Source organism: Taudactylus pleione, unplaced genomic scaffold, assembly GCF_031769625.1.
Source record: "Taudactylus pleione unplaced genomic scaffold, aTauple2 ptg000739l, whole genome shotgun sequence".
Classification (NCBI taxonomy): domain Eukaryota; kingdom Metazoa; phylum Chordata; class Amphibia; order Anura; family Myobatrachidae; genus Taudactylus; species Taudactylus pleione.
Genome location: NW_028285141.1, coordinates 1,187,998 through 1,214,061, shown reverse-complemented (window position 1 = coordinate 1,214,061; position 26,064 = coordinate 1,187,998). Strand labels below are relative to the sequence as shown.

The window sequence follows — 26,064 nt, the reverse complement described above, 5'->3', positions numbered from 1 at the left end:
CCCATCCTTGCTGCTTTTCTCCTGTCAGGAAGCTAGTCACCACAGGGATTTTCAACATGCAGCCCTCCATCTGCTCCGGAACTACACATCCCAGAATGCACTGCTACAGTTTTGTTATTAGGGCATGCTAAAACTGTAGCAGGGCATGCTGGGATGTGGAGTTCAACAGCAGCTGGAGGGCTGAATACCCCTGGGCTAGTGCATCAGATATCAAACAAGCAGTCTGTTTAATTGTATTTATTAACAGTTTCTTATATAGCGCAGCATATTCCGCTGCGTTTTACAATTGTAAACATTAATAGAACAAAACTGGGTAATAACAGACAGATATATAGGTAGGAAGGCCCTGCTCGCAAGCTTACAATTAATGCTGCTCTGAACACATTACAGCCCAAAGGCATGTTGCTATTAAAGACAAACTGAAGAGGAACTGTAATTGTTCTACTACTAAAGAGATGATATATTAACAATGATGCCCTGCTACATATGTATGTGTTACTGTTTTTTTTGTTTGTTTTTTTCCTTGATGTGGTCACAGACTGCAAGGAAGATGGGATTGCAGACTGGCACTGCAAGGGCAATGATGTTTAACGTTCCCTGAACCAGATGGAAAAACTCAACATGGCGAACCATTTGTGGTAACTCATACCCCATGCTCTACTTCACCATAGTACGACAGTAATTTCGACTGTCATCATAACATTGATTCTTGGAAATAAACACTTTAGTCTTTTAAAACAAGAAAACAAAAATAAAACTATTATAAGTCTTCTAGTTACAATTCTTTTGAAAAAGATCTTTGGAAAACATTTGAATCACAATCGTTAGTAAAAATTTAACTTATGAACAATTAGATATAAACTTGGTCAACTCAGTCTTAGTGCGGGATGCACTAACATAGTGGTACACTTACCGCCAGTCACCATATATGCGATCAGTACAGCAAAGGACAGCTCTTCCGATAAGAGCGTGATGCGGTAGAAGCCCATAGGCGTTACCCTCCACGTCGGAGACCCAGCGGTAGCACATTAGTGCATACGAAAAATGCGGTAATACCCTGGAAACAGGGTTTTTACCGCATTTTTCGTTTAGTGCATCCCACCCTTAATAAAATCGCTCTTGGCTGACATCAAGGCAGGTGCTGGACCAGGTGGGGTATGAGATGCCCACACGCACTTTAAGCACTTGCATTTTCTGCACTATACCGCCATTACTATCCAAACTGCCAACATCGCAACTCCAGCTACACGAGACGGCAACTTAAGCACAGTATATTTTAAAACATTATAGGAGTTTAAATCTTGCTGGGGTATGCAAAACCCCACATAGTTTACTGAAGGTTAATATATGGGGTTATTCTTACAGATAAAAATATTTTACCTGATACTAACACATCACTATACTGCTAAAAACATTTCCATGGCTCAAAAATAATTTTAATATTAGTACCCAAATTATAAATAATTTCAGGGCCATTCAAGCAAAGCAGGCATTGGTGGGCACCACCCCAAAGAGGGGAGGGGGGGGGGGGCGATGCGGCATGTGCCGCTGGGACAGGTCACTTGGTGGCAACCACCGGTCACTGTCACCACTGATTAATAAATAAACTGCTGGCTTGGGCAGCACTGAGCTCATCTTTCGGGCGGGTCAGACGCAGCCCAGGCCGTGACGTCATGGAGGTCACGCACAGTACACTGCAATGCAGAGTCTGCACACCGACTGATTCACTTAGGCTGCCGCTTCATATTGGGACATTATTCTATGGGGCATGAATGAGCATTTTATTATTTTCCTGTGGGGCAATGTGCGTGTTTTTTTTTTTGTGTGGACCAAAGTGTGTGTGTTTTTATTTTTCTGTGGGTGCTAATGTGTCTTTTTTCCTGTGGTGGCAATGTGGGACTGAGTCGGACACAGCCGGGTCCGTATCTGCATCTTTTGCCAGTCGCACGTCTGAAACATTATGAAAATGCAGCTACAAATCCCTTTCTTGGTTTATATCCGTGAATATGAATGGGCAAGAACTGAGATGCCCACTGTCCAGGTCTGTAGACGCTGAAATATCCATTGGCGAGTCTCTAAGCGCCACCATCGGTTGCATCATTGACACTTGCACCAGCCCTATGGCAGGTGCTTCTCCAAGTGACTATGGCCTCCTATGTGAGCGGTCTAGCCTCTGTGTACACAACCACTTTCACGGACACTCCCACAACACGACCAAAAGACGGACCATCTCCAAGCGTGCGCTAAAACATCTTCTTGTCAATGCTACATTTTCACAACACTTCTCGCTGCGTGCACCAGGAAATACAATTGTGACTCTGTACGGACACAATTGGGACACTTGCGCCTTAGACACATGTGCAGTAGCAAAAACATCTCTGAATCACCCAGTGTTTTTTTATGTATTTTTATGTATAGTATTAACTATGGATGTTGTTGGATTTGGAGGGCACTCCAAAATTTCTCGCACAGAAATATATGACTTAAAATGGAACCTAAATGACAAATTAGGAACTAAATTTTGGAGAAAGGTGTGACTTAATCGTTGCCTGACAGGAAGGTGTTTGATTAGCTAGATACTCCTAGCAGCTAATTAGCTCCTGCCACACCATGGAGGACCTCAGTGCCAGCGGTTTTTCTGGGGCTCCATGGCTGACGTTTCTTGACATTGCCTAAAACTGGTGCTGTAGAACTCTGCAGAGGAAAGTGTGAGTGGGAGAACCACTGAGGAGCCACAATCATGGCCAAGGCAGCTTCTGGTTAGGCCTCCAACTCACACCTGCAATCCACAGCCAGTATAAAGTGGTGAATGGATGTTTAATGCAAATTCTTGGTCTGATACTGTAGGTGCACAAAGTTACTCCATAGAGTACATATATAAGGGTCACATTTCCATGTTAGTAATGACATGGAGGAGCAGCAACAAACAGTTCAACATGTAAAAAGCTGCTATCAACTTCTCCTCCATGTCAGCGCTGACGCTTTGCGCAAGGATGCCAAGGAACATTATGTGGCTCAATTTGCTTTTTAGGCACCCCCACCAATGGCAACAGTCTAGGTTCACCTAGTGGAAGAGCAGGCCTAGATTAAAGGCAAGTTTAGAACAGAAAGCGGTTTTAATGAAATTTAGCCCACCTGCACTGTAAATAGGACAAGTAATGAAGGGGCAAATACACCTTTGTGGGGATAGAAATTGCTACATTAATCATCTTTACATCTGTGAACCATTTGGCTGTACATTATAATCTGTAAGTCTCTTGAGATGAATCAGCAATAAAGTGCTCGGAAAACACGGTTTTCGAAATTTCCACTAAAACACCCACCCGAGTCAGGATGTATCTACCCTTTCACCCATTCCCCAACCTGTCAGCAAGGCTTCAATAACAAACACTGTTATCCATAGCAACAGGGACCTCATCACTGCAAGTTACTGCTTCCGAGAGCTAAAACTGCAAAGGTTTTTTACTTCATTTTAATAATGGGACCCCTGTCACAAGCAATAAACTACAAAAATATAGTTACAATGGTGTACAAAGTTAAGTATTTCTTTTTTAAATATGCAAATGCAATGGTGTATAAAACAAGCTATCCATAATTATATACTACAAATAGAATTAACTTACCAACACATAGTATATTAAAGCAGAATCCCTGGGAAGTGGATTTGTTCACCAGCTGGTCAGGAAGACTGTCAAAGCCAACATGACCAGAGAGGGCTAGATTCCGGAGTTCATCGTTAGGCGACTGGAATGCAAAAAAGGAGGGGAAAAACAAAAATGTCACATTAGCAAAACTATGAATACGTGCTGTAGCAGCTGATTAATATATCATTAATACTTTTTAAATCAAAGCATATAGGACAGATTCAAAGATAAACAATGGATGCAGTTCAGGGATATTCTGCTACTGCGCATGTGCCAAAGCCGCGCAGCAATTGGTTAATGGCGGCAAAGAGAGTGACAGGTAGTCAGAGTTTGGGGGAAATAAAGGGGGGAGGGGGGGCTTGGTGGCTAGAAAAATGCAGATGTGTTGGAATGCCTCTGCGATTTCTTACATAGCTGGAGGCGCCCGATGTCTTAGGTGAGACGCTCATTCTGAGACAGCATAGGCTTGCTTAGAGGTTCGATGTGCTACCGATGTTTCCAATGTTTTCGCTTTTGTACATAAACGGCAGATGTGAAACTCCGATAGTGGATGTCTCTTTGCATAAGACTGTGGCTGAGTCATTAGCATAATATCACAAGACGGGATTGCAGCAGCGATGGGCATTGCGTGAATCTCTAATTCAGGCCCATACTGCACAATTCATGCAAACTGAGGTCCATAAGATCATAGTCCAGTATGCTTTTCTGTTTAACAGCAAACAGTATTTAGGTTTCTTGAGCCACCAAGACATAATTCCTGTCTGCAGCCTTCCATTCTGAATTATCCAAACTCTGTGGGCTAAACCAACATATAAAATAAAAAATACGGACGGAGGGCATTTCCATAGGGTAAAACTTTGTTTCATTATATAAAATAGAAAAACCCTACTTTATGACTTCCTTATGATGAAACATGTGATAGCCTCATACTACTAGACATCTGTAACATGTTCTTATGTAAAAAGAGAATGCTTTAGGCCAGGGTGTGGGACCCTATCTGAATAATAGGTTTTAGCATAATATCTGGACACTGTAAAAGCAACTTTTTTTTTTTAAGTTTCTCCTGTTATACAAATGATACATTTTGTTGTCCAAAATTAAATGGTTTATTTCCCTATATACATTCTGTTCATGTGATTCACAGTATTTTTTTTATTTTAACATGTATTTACATAACAGCTTCCATGACAGACACATAACAAAAACAAACAAATTCTGCACAACTCAACAATAAATAATTCATAGAAAATTAAGGGGCTTATGTACTAAAAATCTCAGAAGTGATACTTTTTATCATTGTACATTGCAGCAGGGTTAATCTGTGGGAATGTATCTAAGGAGTCGTTTACATTTGTGAAGACTACTCCAAAACGGACAAGGTATATGTGCTATGTGCACAGTGTCAGATTCAGGAGCTGGATAGAGGATACGGGAGAAGGATCGTAAGATCCCTTTCCTACGAGAATGACTCCATAGACATAAAGCTGTTTACACCATCTGAGGATGGCATTAACCAAAAGGTACCAAACTATGAAAAGCCACACTTTTCAAAGTTTGGCACATAGGAGGTCAGACTGCAGTCCCCATTGACATTAATGGGACATGCGGTCTGCCGCAGCAGTTAGCCTTTTGTATGAGATTTCTGTGAAATGTACTACATTAGGTCAGGATACAGAAAAGTATGCAGAAAATGCAGTTAAATGTATACAGTAATGAAAAACTGGCTTGATAAATAGGCCACTAAGTCACGGGGAACTCATCTGAGAGATTCACTAATGGGTCCCAAGTTACTTTATTATCTATTAAAGATTCCTGCTGCTATTGTGGATTTGTTCCCTAACCTTGGCTCAGTTTTTCTTTAAAACCCTTTGTCATCAGATTCCACTCTCTTAAAAAAACATGCTCCATACTTTAAATGGCAAGAGGACCAAAAACCCTTGATTGCATACCCCCTACATGTTCATAAACATTCACATTTAGCAGACATCTGGAGACGATAAAATGGCTTGCGTATCCTATAGCTGTGAGTTTTAATTGAATCTGAATGTTTCCTCGCTTCCTCTCACATAGTCATATGATAGAAAGAACTGCTTACGTTACATAAAGCCTAGCATTTATCAATATATTCTATTTATAACACTGGTATCAAATAAACTCAGTCAGTTGATTTTGGTCCGGCCGCCACCATATTAATTTTTGAGACTTTTTTAAAAATGTTATTAGAAATGTATATAGCCTTACAATTCTATATTACTTCCTCAGACACTTAAAATAAACAGTCATATCCCGGTAATGTCACATCCCCCAGCTAACCAGCAGAAGATCGCTCCATAACTTTAGTGCAATCATGCGTATCAGCCTTTGTTCCATTCAGGTGATCAGAAAGTCTATACATCATGAACCTGTTCTTTTAATCTCACAGCCGCATTGCTGAGTTAGGGTTATTCTGTCTACAGTACATAGCTTAAAGAAAGCAGATACGTTCAGGTTAATGTAGCTGTAATTGTAAATAATGTATTGGCAAAAGCATCAACTCTGGAGATCAAAATATAAAACCTGAAGGATTCAGCTGAGCCCAAACCTTGCTGAAAAATCCAGGGCTATTGTCACATGTTTTCATACAGAATTTGCAGAAGTACTATAATACTTTTTCCTCACATAGGACACCGCTGTTACGTTCACTAGGCTGAACAATAAAGCATGCTGCATAGTAAAATCTTCAAGGCAGTGTTATTATATAGTTAATCATGTGAGCTGAAAGTAAATTAGTTCTGTTTTTAAAGAATAGACAACTCCCTATGGAATACATAAGCTGGATTTATCCTTCACTACATGATTTATATAAATGAGGAGGATCCATACTGATTTACCCACAAATCATTAAAGATTGTAGAGGAAAGGATTTGCATATTTATCATGACTCTGGACTTTTAAGAATGATTAGCCTTTAATGGTTACATGATTACAGGTTTTGCGCATTTGTTGCATTATATTATTGTGTTATTGCATAACCAGACATGAATTATATAAGATACCAGTCAACGGTCCCAATTTTCCTAGAACCTCCATGGGATTTTGGTACCCAAAATGGGTGTACCCTAATGTTTCAGTTTTCTACAGGATTATTGGCAGGATAACATTAGCATGTAAGTAAGGTACATTTGGATTTATCGTAGATACTAGTTAAGAGCACAAAGACAATGCACCAACGGGATGCAGTCAATATCCCGACAGCAGGGATTCCAGCACTGAGAATGCCGGCATCTGAATCCCGAAAGTAAGTAGTGGGGTTGGGGGGAGAATTAGCGTTAGGCACTAAGGGAGGGTTAGGTTTAGGGTGTGGAGAGGGGGAGGTTAGGTTTAGGCACTGGGCGGGGAGGAGGTTAGGGTCAGGCACAAGGGGAGGGAGAGGGGGATTAGAATACTGACTGACAAGTGTCGGTATTGTAACTATGTAGCATACTGACCGCTGGGATCCCGGGCACCAGCATCCCATACCCATCCCTGCACCAACAAGTGCCCTGTTAGCATACACTTTATTGGTCGTGACTTGCTTTAAATATACACTATATAGACAAAAGTATTCAGACACCTGACCATTACACCAACCGGGACTGTAATGACATTGTACTCAAATACATATACTTTAATATGGAGTTGGTCCCCCTTTTGCAGCTATAACAGCTTCTACTCTTCTTGGAAGGCTTTCCACAAGATTTTGGAGTGTTTCTGTGGGAATTTATGCCCATTCATTCTGTAGAGCATTATGATGGCAGGCACTGATGGTGGATGAGAAGGCCTGGCTCACAATCTCCGTTCCAGTTCATCCCAAAGGTGGTCGATGGGGTTGAGGTCAGGGCTCTGTGCGGGCCAGTCAGGATCTTCCACGCCGAACTCATCAAACCATGTCTTTATAGTCCTTGCTTTGTGCAATGAGGCATTGACATTTTGGAATAGAAAAGGGTCTTCCCCAAACTGTTGCCACAAAGTCGGAAGCATAGCATTGTCCAAAAATGTTTTGGTATGGTGAAGCATTAAGATTGCCCTTCACTGGAGATAAGGTGCCTAAGCTCAAACCCTGAAAAACAGTCCCATATAATTATCCCTCCTCCACCAAACTTCACAGTTGGCATAACGCAGTCAGGCAGGTAACATTCTCCCGGCATCCGCCAAATTCAGACTCACCCATCTGACTGCCAAACAGAGAAGCGTGATTCGTCACTCCACAGAACACGTTTCCACTGCTCCACAGTCCAGTGTCGGTGTGCTTTACACCACTCCATCCGACACTTGGCATTGGACTTGGTGATGTGAGGCTTGCATGCAGCTGCTCGGCCATGGAGACACATTCCATTAAGCTCTCGACGCACAGTTTTGTGCTTACATTAATACTAGTGGAGGTTTGGAACTCTTCAGCTATGGAATCAGCAGAGTGTTGGTGACTTTTATGCACCATGCGCCTTAGCAGTCGTTAATCCCGCTCTGTTATTTTATGTGGTCTTCTGCTTCGTTGCTATTGTTCCTAAACACTTCCACTTTCTAATAATATCACTTAAGGTGCCCACACACTAGGCAATATTTTACACGATCAGCCCGATTATAACGCATCGGGACAACAGATCGTGTTAAATATGTCCTAATCGTGAGTCTCTACTCACGATAAAGATGCACGTACATCGCATCTGCAGATCTTGCCTGCTGCAGGCAAGATCTGAAAATCTTATCACGATGCACTGGAATAGTATAGGATGCACGATAGATCGTGGGTCAATTTGGATTGTTTTTAACACCAAATCATACCCACGACTGCAGGGGGAGAAATCGGACACGAAAGCGGATCGTGACCTGAACGCCTAGTGTGTGGGTACCTTAACAGTGGACTGTGAAATATCCAGCAGGTATGAAATTTCACGAACCGTCTTATTGCAAAGGTGGCATCCTATCACAGTACCAAGCCTGAAGTCACTGAGCCCATTTTGTATCACAAATGTTTGCAAATAGATACTGCATGGCTAGGTGTTTGATTTTATACACCTGTGGCAACGGGTCTGATTGAAACACCTCAATTCAATAATTAACAGATGTGGCCAAATACTTTTGTCCATATAGTCTACTAATGGAGATGACGACAGGCAGCACATCCAGCCTCATACACTTTTATGATCACAGGTAGATGAGAAAAGCAATGCAAAAGTATATGAGATATCACAACTGTAAATGGTAATTGGATTTAACTCTGACATGTCTATACAATCTGTTATATCCCAAAGTGCATGTCGCAGGTCTCAAACACAAATGATGTAATTATGTATTTTTCCATTTTCAGCCAGCCTAGTAGTAGAGAAACACATAATTTTATCAAAACCTTGGCAACAAAAAGAGGTTATCAACTTGTGTAATATGTTTCCTATTGCTAAGAAATGTTGATTACTTAGTTTAATCAAACTAAACTAAAGCTATTAAAACAAATTATTTCCAGGACAGACATAATACATTTTTCTACATTTTCCTAGCAAGGTGTTGGATACATTAACCCAATTGCATTTAAGCCAAGTTAATTCAACTTATACTCCTGGTTTCAAAGTAAACTTCAGAAAATGTAAATTTATATACAGTACTTGAATTTCTAAAAACCTATCCTGTTCATATGTTACAGCTTCTTTTATTTTAAATATATATCACCATGACAGGTTATTAGAAGAAAAATGGCAATAAACATTTTCCCTTAGTTTGATTTTTTTGTCCCCAATGAGTCTGTAAAACAAAAAACAAACAAACAATCAGCAGTAACGTGAGCGGGATCATCATCTGAGCGAGCATCACTGGTCTCAAGATGGCTGCCCATGGGCATGTCTGGCTGTAGGTGCTTGGTGCGGAGGGCTGGGCTGGCTTTGTTTTGGCTATCAGGCTGATAGAAACGGATGCCTGCCGGTAGGGAACAACCTGCTTGTGCCCTTAGAAATCCTGCAGTTAGGCTGTGTTGGATTCCCCCTAGCATATGCGTACATCCATTACACACACAGACCTGGAACTACCCATCTGTCACATATAGATTATCATCATCATCCACCTTTGAAATGTGGAACTCTTGTGGTGCCATATAAAGTACATACACAAATGAGCGAAGAAGAAACCAGTGACTTACGGTGCAATACAATGCAGTATAAGGACATAGTTTATACACATTGCTGCATTAGCGATCATAACACTCAAACATGCAGCAGGGCGTTAGCAACCAAGTGTTAGGTGCCCTTGTGGGGAGTTAGGAGTAGAACATGTGGTACATCCCACCTCTTATTGGGTACATATCTGGGTTAATTACCCCAGTATGTAATAAGAAAATAGATTATAATCGCAAAAGGGGAGGAGAGCAGGGATCTCAGTTATACAGGGAAAGAGGACTTGAGGGTCTCGCTAATCCAGGTAGAGTGGGGTGGGGTCTGGGGTCTTGCTAATACAGGTAGAGTGGGGTGGGGTCTGGGGTCTTGCTAATACAGGTAAAGAGGTGCTAGGGGTCTCACTGATAAGTTACCAGTCTACCACCTCAAAATCTCTACTGATCTTCTTCCCACTACTAATGTCAGATACACAGAATCAGTGACCAGCAGACAGAACATTAAAAATTAACTGCTCAACACCGGGCACATCAGATCAGTGGTTTATTATTCTGTCATATGACTATCATGGCAACCACAGTTAAATGGTACAATTTAGTAAGCAGGAGAGGCATTGAAATACCCCTTCTGATCTCTCCTCTCCTTCCTTCATCTCCATCTGCCATCACATGAACAATGGTGATGCGCCAATTAAAAATATAATAAACAAATCTGGAGATGGCACAAAAACAAAATTCAAGACACCACTTAAATATTAATAATAAACTTAATATAATTGTTTTTTAAAAAAACACATGTACAATAAAATAACACCTGGACACCTATGCATTCACATAGCACAAAGTATAAAAATAGCAAATATACTTGCAAATAACTGCCTGTAATTAGCAATGGTAGCTGGATGTTCATAGTATTTAAAAAATAAATGTAGAAATTCTTACACGGCAAAAGGGGTTTATATTGCCATTGCCATGAAATTCCGGCTTATGGTTTCCAAAAAACTCCTGTATAGTCAAAGTCTGCAGAGAATTAGATCATTCTCTCACCACATAAGTTTCACTGATCACGGAGTCCCGCTGACTGTCCGCAGCGTTTGATGGATTGATCGTATCTCTGGGTACTTGCAACAGCAGTACACACTGTCACTTTGTGGGAGTCCAATTTATATGTCAGAGTGTAATCGGTAAGTATGTAGTATGTAGCACTTCCAGACACAAAAGGCTGCAGCTCCTAGCCACAGCAGCCCTGTAAGCATACACTGGTTAATTACCAGATCCCTGCATAATCACACAGCGCTCTTCTCCGGCACGGCGTCACAGCTCCATTGTAAAAGTAGACAACTTACAGGCAGAGAATAAATCTAAAAACGGTCTCCAGATAATAGCAGGTATGTCACTGACGCGTTTCGCTCCTATTGCGGAGCTTTATCAAGGAGAATTAGTGCTCAGACTGAATGTCCTTTCATACCTGCTTTTCTGTGTGTTAAACCTGCAAATTTTCAAATGGTCTACACCTGTCGTTCTAGGTGTGACTCAGTCAAAGCTTTTAGCCAACTCTTGCTTAAATTATACTACTGAAACAATTACATTGTAAAATGAATACAAATAATCCATAAATATGAAAACAATAAAAATACTCACAATAAAAAATAAATATCTTGAATTATATGTGATAAGATAGATCTATTCTATCTATCTTATCTTAAAAAATATATTTTTTCTTTTATCCATAGTCTTGCCAGAAAATGGATGAAAGCTGTTGTTCAGCCAAGTTTCTAATTCAAACAGATTTAACCCTGTAGCCTGAACGAACTTTAGTGTTTTCTGGGGTTTGGGAGCAAATTGTTGATTGTCATTTGCTTCCATGCATTACCGGATTTTCATTCCAACCAACCAACTACTTGGATGGTTGGAGGAAAGTTGGTCTGGTGTATGGCCAGCTTTAGTGTCTAGAAGTGTGACCAGCATGCATCCTTGTATGCCTTACAGAGATTTAAAAAAATTATTTGTAGGAGGACATGCTTAGAAAGGTACTAAGCTTGCTATTTAAACAATAAATAAATAAAATGTGGGATTGTCAAGTTAACATCTGCTTGATTGTCAGAAGATTCAGCTGGCCTATATCATGTCAGTAAATTTATAGGTCTGGGCTTTCACATCCACCTCCTTTCACTAATCAGTACAATGGTACCAAGTCAGCACTACCTTTATGCAGGTCACAAGCCCAAGCTTTGCAAAAATGCTTATAAGGCAGAGGCTGCAAAACTGCTTGGACAATAAAGCATGCCCCTTTCTTGCTTAGTTTAGATGCATCAGTATTTCTGCTGAAGATTGGTGGTTTTATTCCCCACTTTCAAAAGCTTGACTGAATCATCCTTACATATCTTTTGTGAAACTACAAAAAATAAAATAAAAACAAACTATGGAGGTCTCAAAATTAGTTACATTGTGGTACACAAACGCATGCAACGATCTCCAGCAATTTGGGCAAAATCGAAACCCTGTATTGTAATGGGAATATTCTCCAACAATATCAATTTATTCATTAAGATAAGAAAACAACACACACTAAACAGGTACCTTAATTACCAGATTTTAAAAGATTGTTTACATCCTACTTAATTACTACGCAACATAAACCTGTACCAGATACAGCAATAAATAGGAAAGGTTACAGTTTTTGTACACACTTCCTTTTATCTGTGTTTATAAAATAAAACATTTGACCATTAGTGACAGCTCACATTTAGTGCCAGATGGCGTGTTTCCTGCATTACAGCATGCTGGAGGATGACTAGCTCATGTGAACCTAACCATAGTAATCTGATAGCAGGCAAAACACCTGAAAGAATTGTATGCCCAGGAAAAAAGGATTTTGACACAGGAAAACATAACATAATATGTGCTAATAATGTGTATTAATTTGCAGACCAGGTTTATCAGGTAAGCTTCATATTCAAGAATGATTTGACTGTATATTATAGTGGACAGCCAGCACACTATCTAACAGAACTCTCCTGTGGCAGGATATGACACCCTCTTCTCAAGACTTCCGATATTAGGCATATACTGAAATTTCCTGTGAGTTTTAGGGCAACAAAAGGATTGAGAACCAGCAGTGCAGCTGAACAAAATATCTAAAACAATCAAGAGTATAAATGTTTTGCCAGCGGTACTTTACTGCATGTCTCCAGTCCTACACCAAACACACAGCAAAATGAAGAGATCATTGTTGTCCCTACACTATGCATAGACCACAAATACTATTATTTATTTATTACCCTTTATTATTTATATAGCGCACACATATTCCGCAGCGCTTTACAGAGAGAATGTTTGGCCATTCACATCAGTCACTGCCCCAGAGGAGCTTACAGTCTATATTCCTTACCACCTGCGCACACACACGGGTTAATTTTTGTGGGGAACCAATTATCCTACCAGTATATTTTTGGAGTGTGGGAGGAACCCGGAGTACCCAGAGGAAACCCATGCAAGCACAGGGAGAATATACAAACTCCACACAGTTAGAGCCATGGTGGGAATTGAACCCATGACCTCATTGCTGTGAGGCAGTAACGCTAACCATTACACCGTCTGTGCTATGACACAACTAAACTGTAAATACACTGTGGAATGGTGACACAAAATGCAGAATCGAAGATCATATTACCATGACTTTGCAAAGCAACCTGTTCTGCTGTTAAGCCTGTGTAAAGTTTTACTGCAGTTTCTCATCTCAAACCAGCAGTATAACTGCTTATGTAATGCTTTCATTAGCACTAAACCCCAAAATTCTGATTTTCAGACATTAACCATTATTCAGTATTAACCCGACATTCCCTGCAGCTCAGTTATAAGTAAAAGTATCACCTCCTCAAACCATCATACACAGCAGCAGCTCCTTCCCCATCTTTAGGACAGTATCCTGATAGGATCTGGATAAAAGCAGAGAATGAGTTGTTGCATCATCACTAGTCCAACCTTTGTTTATGAATCATTATCAGCCAATACAATGTGTGTACATCTGCAAATCAAACCCAGCTAGCTGGGCTGGCAGTCACTTTCTGCTTGTCTAGTTAGATAAGCACCTCCCTCCTATCATGGCTTCCTGCTGTTAAGGGCCGTACTACATAATGTATGATAAAAGTGAACGATAATTATATAGTTCAACAATATATCTTTCATATCGTCCAGTGTGTATGCCCTGAACAATCGACGAAGCACGCTCCCGCGGGTCGCTAACGATGTCCTGTGTCGGCTGTACATGCAGCCAAATCTGGGGATTTCTTAATCGAAGTCGAATGCAGCATGGCCCCGCTCCCCCCCCCCCCTGCAGTCGTTCGCCATGGCCAACATCGGCAAGTGTGTATACACTTAACGATGTCAGCACCCCCGCCGGGTCCGACGCTGCCTATATCGGCTCATACACACATCGTCTAGTGTGTATGAGCCTTTAGGCATAAACACTGCAGCTATTTCATGCAGAAAGCATGTTGTTAAAGCCAATTTTAGACTGGGGGGATGTAGTATATGGTACAGCCCTACCACATTTAACTTCGCAAGCTTGAAACACTTTACAATTCAATCTGCTGTTTTATTTTGCTGTGTAACTATAAAACCCATCATTGTGACAAGTTATCAGGTCTAGGTTGGCAGTCCTAACATTCCAGGTATAGAGAGTGCTCTTTGGCCGTTTATCTTTCAAAAGCTTTCTGGACAAAATGACAACACTATATGAACAGACTTCTTACCCTGCAATTATCAGCACTGATCAACTAAAATGTCCATCAATAAGCCAGCTAATGGCTCCTAATCTTAAACTGGGTACACACTATGCAACATGTCATTCAATGTGCCCTTAAGACAGGGTTTCTCTAACGGTGTGTGTCATGACACCTTAGTGTGTCATGAGTTGGACCCTGGTATGTCACACACAATGAGTGTGCTGACAAAAAAAAAATGGCCGAGTCCCACAGGGCGACCTCAGACCTCACAGCAGAGCAAGTGCGAGAGTGCGCTTTCCTGCTCTCCCTCCTGCTCCAGTACGTGCTCTGGCCTATCAGCTGGGAGAAGAGTACGCTTTCCAGCTCTCCATCCTGCCCCACTTGGTACTGTGTGGACTTGTCAAAACAAGGTCCCATCTGCTTCCTGCAGCATCAGAGAGGAGCCGGAAGCAGGCAGGTGCAGCAGTGCAGACGTCTCAGCATCATGACATCTGTCACGGAGAGGAGCTAGGAGCAGGCAGCCACAGACTCAGTAGGGACAACGTAGTTTACAGACATATCAGGTTTACACACCCAATGCACCTGCGATATATTGTTAGTCGATCGAATGAACGATATATCGATAAGTGTGTAGCCAGCATAAGAGGAAATGAAGAGGAAAAGAGTACTAAGGTAACTAATCTACAATGTTAAGTAATCTACAATGGTTAAAGAGAACAGGGGGGAATGGGTGCTGGCAGTGTGTGCTTGGGTACAATAAGATTAATTTACATTTATTTTTAGATCGTTAAAATTCTGTGTCTCTTATGTGGATGTCACTCTTCAGTGTGTCATTGCACAAGAGTTTTTGAGAACCACTGGGCGAAGCCATCAGTGAGGATTTATAAATTAGCTTACAGACGGCCACCTTCCACACCATTTACTAGGAGCAGGACACATTAAATATGTAACCTAATTTCCTGACCTTATCTAGTGCCATTAAGTTTGTACTATGGGCTTGAAATCTCTAAGGGGTAACTTTACTAAAGGTCGCTCTAAATCGAACAATATTGATATTGTTTCAGGGGTTAAATCACATGTTTACTAACACAATTGTTTTACATTGATTTAAGTGTTAGTAAATGTGCGATTTAGCCCCTGAAACACAACATCAATGTTGGATCGACTTAAAACTAATTTTAATCTATTTAGAATTAACCTTTATAAATTAACTCTAAGACAGCGATAGGCAAAACTGAAAATCACACTGCTAAATACTATAAACTAACGTTGCTCTACGTAAGCATATCTGAAGAAAAATAAACAAAACAGCCTGAGGCATGTAGGTTACAAATATTTTCCCTTATGAATGCAAAGATCCGGCAATCCCGAGATTTATCTTAAAGACAGAAATTTCTGTGTAATCAGCAGCTGTCACGGTCATGAAAAAGCAAAGAGATAAATGAAAAAAAATAATTTATTGCAACCCAGACGTAGTGTTGTAAAGTTTAAACCACCCACTGAGCAACCACATTTGTTCCACTTGGCGTGAGGCTAAAGCTGGGTACACACTAGGTCGATGGGTCGGCCAAACCGACCTGACAAATTGCAAGTGTATACCAAATATCTGCCCGATGTGCCGGGCTTAACAACTCTACTGGGCGGGCATTTAAATTTGCCCGCCCACTTGAGCTGTCAATCACCGCCAAGTCCCTGCAGCATGTGTATGGGCGATCAATGGGTCGCCCGTACACACCAGCAGATCAACGTTATATAGCTTTCAGATATATCAGCCATCTGCTGTGCTGCACAGCAGATCGCATATGTCTGAACGAAGCTGTACATATCCGCTGATGCACTATAGATATATCGCCCGTTCAATGGAACGGGCGATATATCCATCAGTGTGTACCCAGCTTTAAGCCATACTTGCCAACAATCAGTTCCCTCCTTCCGGGAGGGAGCTGATTGTTGGCTAACAGCAGGAGGCGTGCCCGGCCATGACATCACATTTAGGGGTGGAGCCACGTGATCGCGTCATTGTGGCCCCGCCCCCTCTTCACAATGCCATTTCCAGCATTGTGAAGCAGGGGACGGGGCCACGATGATGCGATTCAGCGCAAATCGAGTCACCGGGCCCCCCCACTGCGGGGGTTTTGATATTCTCTCTGCGGGGGGGTAGGGAGGGATGCCGGTTTCCGGGGGGCCGGGAGTGGCAAGCTTGCTTTAAGCTAGGTACATGCCTGACAGATCTACCAACGACTAGACAAGATCTAATAGCATCAGATTCACACTACACAATAATTGCTTTCTTTCAAACGATCACCTGGGCTTTACATTTTGTAGGTGACTTGTTTATATGCAGGATGGAGCTGATCTCAGTACAGACTACAAAATTCCAAATGACACCTTTCCAAATGGACCGAAATAGCGAGTGCATCACATTCTAAGTCGATAACAAATCCAACAGTTTATTGACCAACCGTCGAGCCCTGGTGCAGCTTACACATTAAACAATTCGCAGGCCAATGACCCAATATCTGACAGGTCGGCCTAAGAATTGTATAGGGTACCCATTTTAAGGCCACAGACTGGCAGTTTGCTGAAGGAGTCAAATGTATGGATCTGTCTATTTCTGGTCAGCATTGCTGGAGATAGGCAATAGCTGATAACATCAGCACAGTCAAAAGCTTGAAGAACAGCTAATGAAAGTGCATAGATATCCATTATGTTAGGTCACCCAACAAGCATATTTCTGAAGTTAAAAAGGGTAGCATTGGATACAGGCAATAAAAATCTACAGTGATTATTAGTTCATGTCAATAGACACTACAGGTTGAGTCTCCCATATCCAAAATGCTTGGGACCAGGGGTATTTTGGATATCGGAATATTCCGTATTTTGGAATATTTGCATACCATAATGGAATATCTTGGCAATGGGACCCAAATATAAACACAGAATAAATTTATGTATTATATACACCTTATGCACACAGCCTGCAGGTCATTTTATACAATATTTTCAATAATTTTGTGGCTCAAGCAAAGTATGTTTCATATACACCTTATGCACAGAGCCTGAAGGTAATTTTACACAATATTTTTTATTATTTTGTGCCTTGAACAAAGTTTGTGTACATTTAACCATCAAAAATTAAAGGTTTCATGATATCAGTCATGCTAAAAAAAAAATAAAAAAATATGTATTTCGAAATATTTGGGTATGGGAGACTCAACCTGTACAATCCTACCTTATAATCCTAACAGAAAATGGTGCAGGGTAAGACTGCATAAAAATATTATTATACAGTAGCTCTGATTATGGGAATCTCAATACTGAAAAAATATATATTCCATCTAGAATACTTGGCTTTAGGCATGTTGTAAATATTGGCTCATAATCAAACAAATGATATTAAAAAAAAAAAAAAAAAAAAAAAGTTTCATACTTTTAAGATCGCAGTCTTGGCAGCTCTGTATTCCAATAAATTACAAAATAACCATTACAGGATTTATGATGCATACATCCCAACATTGATTTGCTGTGAGGAGACAGCACACAGGCTAAAACTCATGGGTTAGTGGTGACATGCCATGCCCTGTCAGCATGTACCCTGCACTTCCAAAATGCTAGGCTACCCCAAACTACCATGCATTCCTCCATAATCACCTTTTAAATACAGAATGCAACAGGATAGCTGGCAGGTATGGTAATATGTGAAATGAGAGAGGGTTAATTGTTTTCTTACTGGTATACACATACACACTACATCAGTTACATTAATGCTGGCCATACACTAGCGCAATTTCGAGCCAATTGCCCGACTTTTGGCGCGTTGTACGATAAATAGTGTCGAAATTGTGTAGCATTTAGGTAGGATACGATCCGATGCGCGCTCCAGCCACTCTTAAAACGTATCGTATGATCAGATGTGCAGCCCATCATATCTATCGTAAAATGTATGCAGATTGTGTGTGTTAAAAAGCACCAAATCGTGCCGTAGGGACTGCCGGAGAGTTCAAGGGAAAACGTACGATGAATCACATCATACTAGTGTATGGCCAGCTTAAGTGTGGGCTAGAAGATCATAAAAATGTTGTAGTGTTTACACTGCAATTTGACATTTAAGGACAGGAAAGCAAAGATAGTTCACTAGAACAATTAGTGATTTTCAAGTTTAGCGCCTTAACCAAATGCCATCAAGGAACATCACAAAAACCTGCGAGATGGAAACAGCTTCAATTTGTCAATGGAAGTATTTTATTATACAGCATAGAGTAACAGAGGTGATTATAGGGCCACCACTGGTCAGCATGTTACATTAGCCACTCCTCCTTTGTAGCTTCTACATGTTTCCAGAGAAAATGTCTGGTATGCCAGTAACTGAGTAGACTTCACAAGTATGCAGCAGATGTGTGGATGCATATGAAATGTATACCTAAGATCAGACCCAGCATGAGAGATTGGAATACAACAGAATAACATTGGACAACTTTGCACATTGAAATATTTGGATATGTTCATGGAAAAATGTATAACGCATGACTGTAACAATCAGGGAAGACAAAATCTTTGCTGGTATGCAGGCAGGTCCTGAAGGGGATTATACTGATGTGGGTAAGACAGTGATGTTAAATAATTTCATGTGACTGGCATGCATTAAAAGCAATGCCAAAAAGCAATCATAGAATCAACTAGGACACTACATTGCCCGACAGGACATCTAAACCAGTGATGAGGCCTTAAAGTGCTATCATGTTGCCAAAGTATTTCCCTCTCACTCTCTAAAAGTGGCTGTACATTACCCTTTATGGCATATTCGTTATAGGGGGCCAAGATAATAGATAAAAATATCTAACTTGCTGAAGCTGTGGTGGTGGTGGATACTTAACTACCGGAGTAATTCAGCATTACTCTGTTGCGGGCACAGCTGCCCCAAAAAGCAACTGTCCCCACGATCCCTAACACCTCCAGTTACACCATTAATTAGGAACTAGTTACGTCACTAATTAGAAACTGGCGTTCCAGGAACCAAAACCATTTAAAGATTGCATAAGTTCCCACAGGCAAGTTTGTTGAATATTAAATGGCCCAATCAGGCCTCTAATAACAAATGGTCCAGTTACAAAAAAAATTAAATAAAACTAGCGTTTCCACATCTGTAACAGGCCCAATACTAATAGGCTCAGTAACAGGTTAACACAATCTACTTGCACCATTCTGTAATAACATCAGTAATAATTTTACTGCAAGAAACAAAATCGGACAACTCCAGCAGCCTTTGAAGGGCAGCTATAAGGCTGGAACAGGATCCTGATGGGTTAAGCTCAGCAGGGTAAAATCAAGCAATAAAAGCATAGGACGAGTATGGCATAACGCAGGAAGAATCTGGGGGCCACAGGTGAAGGCTGGCACGGCTGTAGGTGATGCCAAGGTTGTTTGTTGCAGATCTATACTCATCATTTTCTATTCTAAACCAATGAGAACATGAATTAGCGCCACACTTCTCAATTACAATGTAGGGCAAGACCAAAAGATATGAATATAATGTGTGTACAAATTTAGTTTTACATGTACTTTCTCACAAAGTTATATTTTATATAAGGTTTCCACTCATTTTATTTATAAAAAATATAACTAAAAACTGTACTGTGTATTTGGTCACTATAAAAACAAAATAAACCATCATGAAAGAAAAATTGACAGTAACAAACCTTTAAAAACGGGGCCTGACCAGTAAATGGACAATGGCTGAGGGTGTTCATAAAAATGAGACCCTTAAAATCTTGTGGCAGTTTCCAGCCCTCACCAAACTGCAGTGAAAGCACAAGCCGTCCCCATCCTGCGTGCTCTGTGGTAGACCACATGATGAGCAATTATGGGCAATATACGACTCAAGAGCTACATATTATTCACACTGAGATCATGAATGTCTGGTGGCATACACATATCAGCAGCGCAGGGAAATCCAGAGAGGGTTGTGGATAATATATACATTAATGCACCTGGCTGTCAAGGAAATTAACTTGAATTTTACAATTAAAACAATGACATGCCGACGAGAACAGCACTCATTTCCTTAGCAAACAGCTTGCAAATTATTTTTGAGGTTTAATACTCACATAGACCTCAAAAGGTTATTTCAACATCATTTGTCTGCTGAAAACGCTTACTAGTCACAAACTACCGGACTGGTAATTTCCATAAAACGCTTTGCAGACGTGTTGTAAGGAAAAATATTAAAATATTGTTTTCATTCTAACTACATTTAGTATATTGGAATAGCAACTGTAACTTCCAAAAACAGTATGTCCCCCAATGGAAAAAGTGTACACAGATGACCTGGAATATGTGTGTCATCTTCAGCATCAAATAACTTCCTGCAACAAGAAGGGTGTGACAGACAGGCATGGAAGAATAAGAACACATGGCCAAGCCTCTGCTAGCACTTCTCCAAATGTGATCGCTGCCTTCCCCAGGACAGATGCATATTCCTGGGATAGCTGCATTCCTCACTACTCCCATTCAGTGACAGAATGGCCTCTATGTATGAAATGTGTATAGTAGGAGCACAAGTCTCTTGCTTCAAACAAAATGAATGTGCTGTTGCATCCACATAGTGTCACAAAAAGGATCTCCGTTTGTGTGTCTAGAGGAGGCAAGGAATAGATTTAGGACTAAATCCATAAACATGTAATAGGATATCAAAATACAATGTTGTAGAGGCAACCTGCGCCCTCTGTTCAGACTGCAGCTCAGTCACACACCCAGAGTGCACCACAACTCCAAACCTTAAAGTAAAAACAAAACGGGTGGTTCAATAAGCGCTGTCTTCCAAGACCATACGAAAGTCCTTCTTGATTGGGACTGTCACTCAAAAGATAAAAAGAAAATACACAAGCAAAATTTTGCTAATCTTGTTAAATATTTCTGTTGATATGGAGTCTTGATTCCACGACTCACCTCCTTAATAAACAATGCGTTCCTATCAAGGTATCTTTGTATTCACAATTTTCTCATACACTATATTGAGATGTTTTCATGCATTCCCACCAGGAACCCTTCAGTATACCAACTCACCTGGAATCAGGCATCGATGTCCACATAAAGGTATCTTTATTCAGGATAGTAGGTGGTACTTGGCAATCAGAAAAAATTCTTTGTCCAAAATCATTCAAAGGTATGGAATTTATTGAGACAAAACCATGTGAAAATAGTACATGCGTAAAACACAGACTCCACTAAAACTAAGTGGAAAGTCAAATAACAAGAATAAAAAATGGAAGAAATACCAATAGTCTCAGTAAAAGCAAACACCAACGCGTTTCTGACATAACGTCCTTCCTCAGGGTGTACTGAAACACAATACCTATAGGGGTATATATACCACTCAAAGGTCACATGACCTCTATGGCCTGGAGAAAACCCGAAATGGATCCAATTATTCTCCATCTTATTACAGCAATAATAACATAATGAAACTCTAATATAATAAATGCATAAAAACATCCAATAATACACATATGATTATATTGCCACATATTAACCACATCAAGGGAAATTAGCAAGTATAGTAAGTAGATCCAGTCCATATATTCAGAGGAACCTCCAATCCCAAGAGATTTTGGCGCCAACCGCAGCGATCCTCATTATACGGGTAGGAACGTCCTTCCTTGATCTCAGTGTGTGGAATGCAAACAAAGGCGCGTCATTTCCGGGTTCCCGTCTATGGACCGCAATAGCCGGAAATACGCAAGCGGCTGGTGTGGAATGATCACTGACGGGTGTATTCGCTACCAGAAGACCCACCAGAAACAGGAGACACTGATGCAAAGGTTCCTCCTGAACAGCGACAACGTTCCTATCCACATTCCACAACCTTCTGTGTGGTCCTCCCACCAAGCCATAAATAAGTTTGCATAGCTTGGTGCCAGCCTGGTGCCCATGGCTGTGCCTGCAAGCTGTAAATAAAAGGCACTATCATACCAGAAAAAGTTATTACATAAAATTAGCTCAATCCCCTCCAAAATAAAAGTCTGTATATCTCCCGTCATATCTTCTTTATTCAAAAAATATTTTACTGCTTCCAAACCTGTTTGATGCTGAATAATCGTATATAGAGAGGTGACATCTGCTGTCACCAATCTGTAACCGGGAAACCACTCTATAGAGGAAAAATCTTTAATGGTAGATATAGTATCCTTTAGGTAAGATCTAGTCTTTTTTACTAAAGACTGAAGTAGATGATCAAGATATTGCGACAAATTGGACAGGATGGAGTTCGTGCCTGCTACTATAGGGCGTCCGGGTGGTTTTTTATTGTCCTTATGAATCTTTGGTAATGTGTATATTACCGGTATAGATGGATTCTCTATGTGGATGTATCCTTGTGTAGCCTCTGTGATCACTTGCTTTGAAGTATACAAAGCCAAAAAGGTATCTAATTTTTTAGTGATAGAGATGGAAGGATTAGCTCTTAATTTTTTATATGTTTTATCATCAGACAATTGTCTGATGATCTCTGCATTATAATCATCCACATCTAGAATTACGACACTTCCCCCCTTATCGGCTGGTTTTATTACTATTTGTTTATTGTCCTTCAAGGTTTTAATTGCTGATCTTTCTTCTTTAGTTAAATTCATATCTTTAATAGGTTTAATATTCAATCTTTCTAAATCCTCTTTCACCAGTCGTTCAAAGGTGTCTATATAACAACCCTTCTTGTAAGCTGGAAAAAATTTAGATTTCTTCCTAAACACTGAAACCTCCTGATCATCTTTGGGTTTAAATGTTTCTATGTCTGGATCTTCAAAAAATTTCTTTAAAGTTAATTTTCTGATGAATTTTTGGAGGTCAATAAAGACCTCAAATTCATTCAACCGGCTGGACGGAGCAAATTTCAATCCTCGCTCTAACACTTTCCTTTCACTTATATTGAGTTCATATTTACTCGGATTTAATATTGTGACCTTTGAGTGGTATATATACCCCTATAGGTATTGTGTCTCAGTACATCCTGAGGAAGGACGTTATGTCAGAAACGCGTTGGTGTTTGCTTTTACTGAGACTATTGGTATTTCTTCCATTTTTTCTTCTTGTTATTTGACTTTCCACTTAGTTTTAGTGGAGTCTGTTTTACGCATGTACTATTTTCACATGGTTTTGTCTCAATAAATTCCATACCTTTGAATGATTTTGGACAAAGAATTTTTTCTGATTGCCAAGTACCACCTACTATCCTGAATAAAGATACCTTTATGTGGACATCGATGCCTGATTCCAGGTGAGTTGGTATACTGAAGGGTTCCTGGTGGGAATGCATGAAAACATCTCAATATAGTGTATGAGAAAATTGTGAATACAAAGATACCTTGATAGGAACGCATTGTTTATTAAGGAGGTGAGTCGTGGAATCAAGACTCCATATCAACAGAAATATTTAACAAGATTAGCAAAATTTTGCTTGTGTATTTTCTTTTTATCTTTTGAGTGACAGTCCCAATCAAGAAGGACTTTCGTATGGTCTTGGAAGACAGCGCTTATTGAACCACCCGTTTTGTTTTTAATGTAATAGGATATGTACTGTATGTGAGAGAATTATCATCCTACCAATGACTATCAACTAGACATGCTTTGTCTCACCCGAGTGTATGTAGTCCTGTGAGCAGTGCTGTCAGCCTGGTTATCTAATACTTTCATAGTGGAAAATCCAAACTCAGTACTGTGGTTTCATAAAAGTAGTATAGCTACTATATTACAGCCAATATTTTTTCAAAACATGTAAAAAGTTGTGCACATTTATTTACATTCACAGTACTAACATTATATGCATTGTACATGCTCCCTGTTCATTGCTACAACTAATAATAAATCTTTTTATTAGTTATTATTACAAAACTATGGTCTTCACCAGTGGTTCCCAAACTGTGCGCCACGGCACACTGGGGTGCCTCGGAACACTTGCAGGGGTGCCTCAGGTTGGTGGTCCAGTAACAAATCAAATTCTTTATGGTCAATGTAATGTAAATATGTGCACAAAAAAAGCACAAACCGGTCCATCACTATATAACCAAACCTAAGGATGACAGGTAAGCACAATTTACTACTTTCCTACATTTTTTTCTGAATTTCTCAATAAGAAACTTTTGGCTTAGGGGTGCCTTGAAAACCATGCTGATACACTAGGGCGCTGTGATTAAAAAAAAGTCTTCACACATTCTTGTGGTCAAGCAAAATAGAAGATCACCTCTATGTAGAACTACTCAATTATCGTCAATGTGTGGTTTCAAAAATCCAAGATAGTTACAGAGCAGTTGCATCACTTAGCACTATTGTATATATTCACCCACTGTAAACATTGCAGTGCGCCCATAATGACTACTTCCCCTGTAGTATGGCTTTCTGCTATGCAAAGCAGTTTAAGCTCTATTGGGGAAGAGCACTATACAAATAAACATTCTCACACACTTTCCTGAGATCTCTATAGGGCCTCATCCAGATTTTCTAATGGAGTATAGTGAATATTCCTAATCCGGACAGTAACTGAATACGCAAACATTCAGCAAGGCCGATGCATGAAACCAGCAGATTGAACAGACAGTGGGCTAAAACAATTCTAGGCAGTTTTGCAGATTGATCTGGTGTTTTCACATTGCACATGCTCCGTAGCAGAGCACACCTATACAAATCACAGATGCATACAATATGGCATAAAGCAAGTGTGGGCCTACATCTGCATTTAGGGGGTGATTCAGTTTAGGACGGAATGGCAAAGCTGCATGCAAGCAGTTTAGCAATTCCGTCCTTGCTAATATGCAAATACAGCAGGAGGTGTCTGACACCCCCTGCTGCATTTGCGATCCCAGCACTGTGACTGTTGTCGCAAGCTGGGATCACCATTGCGACCAGTTCAGTAAGCCTCGGCTTAAGTAGGTTGGCCGGCTTGCAATGCCAAGAAACTGCATCAGTAAATGCAGCCCCTGGCCTTGCCATTCCTGGGTGAATGGGGCCGACACACCCAGTTTCCGGGAACGCCAGATGTCCCTTAAATGCCTCTGCCTGTCAATCAGGCAGAAGCATAGTAAGGGCTGCGTGTGATCATGCAGGACCTGTTCTGCGCATTCGTAAACTTCCCGATAATCAGGAACCTGCAATCAGCATTGCATTTAATCAGCCCCTAGTTCCATACACACAATGCGAGTGCAAATGTAGCCAACTTGTGTACAACTCTGGGTGGAATTCAATTGTTTCCAGCCCCCATCGCGCCCGACGGAGCTATTCAATTGTTACTCCTGTCGGGCGCGATCAGCTGCCAGTGCTCCATTACAGCTCGCAGCCCCAGAGGGGTGCGAGCTGAATTCGGCAAAAAGTGACCTGTTTGGGCGCCCAAACGTCACTTTTCGCGATCGCACCAAGCACTTTGGTCGGGGTTAGCCGATTTACGCGGCTACACCCTACCACTTTGGGCGCGATCAGCGCGAAAATAGCGGCCCGTAATCTCCCGTCACTTTAGACGGGAGATCCAGGCCGCGAAAACAATTGAATTCCGCCCTCTGAGTCTACACTATTATACTTCCTTACAAATCTGCCAGAT

The 26,064-nt window shown here is 40.7% G+C and overlaps 1 protein-coding gene across 3 annotated transcripts in view; it reads right to left on the bottom strand.

Annotated features, from left to right (window-relative positions):
- SEPTIN11 (septin 11) overlaps positions 1–26,064 on the bottom strand; it is a 112,104-nt gene that overhangs the window by 50,973 nt on the left and 35,067 nt on the right. For all 3 annotated transcript variants that reach the window (XM_088457138.1, XM_088457139.1, XM_088457137.1), the window contains exon 2: positions 3,624–3,744. In XM_088457138.1, coding sequence (XP_088313264.1) covers positions 3,624–3,744 — 121 coding nt within the window. The remainder of the gene's footprint in view (positions 1–3,623; positions 3,745–26,064) is intronic.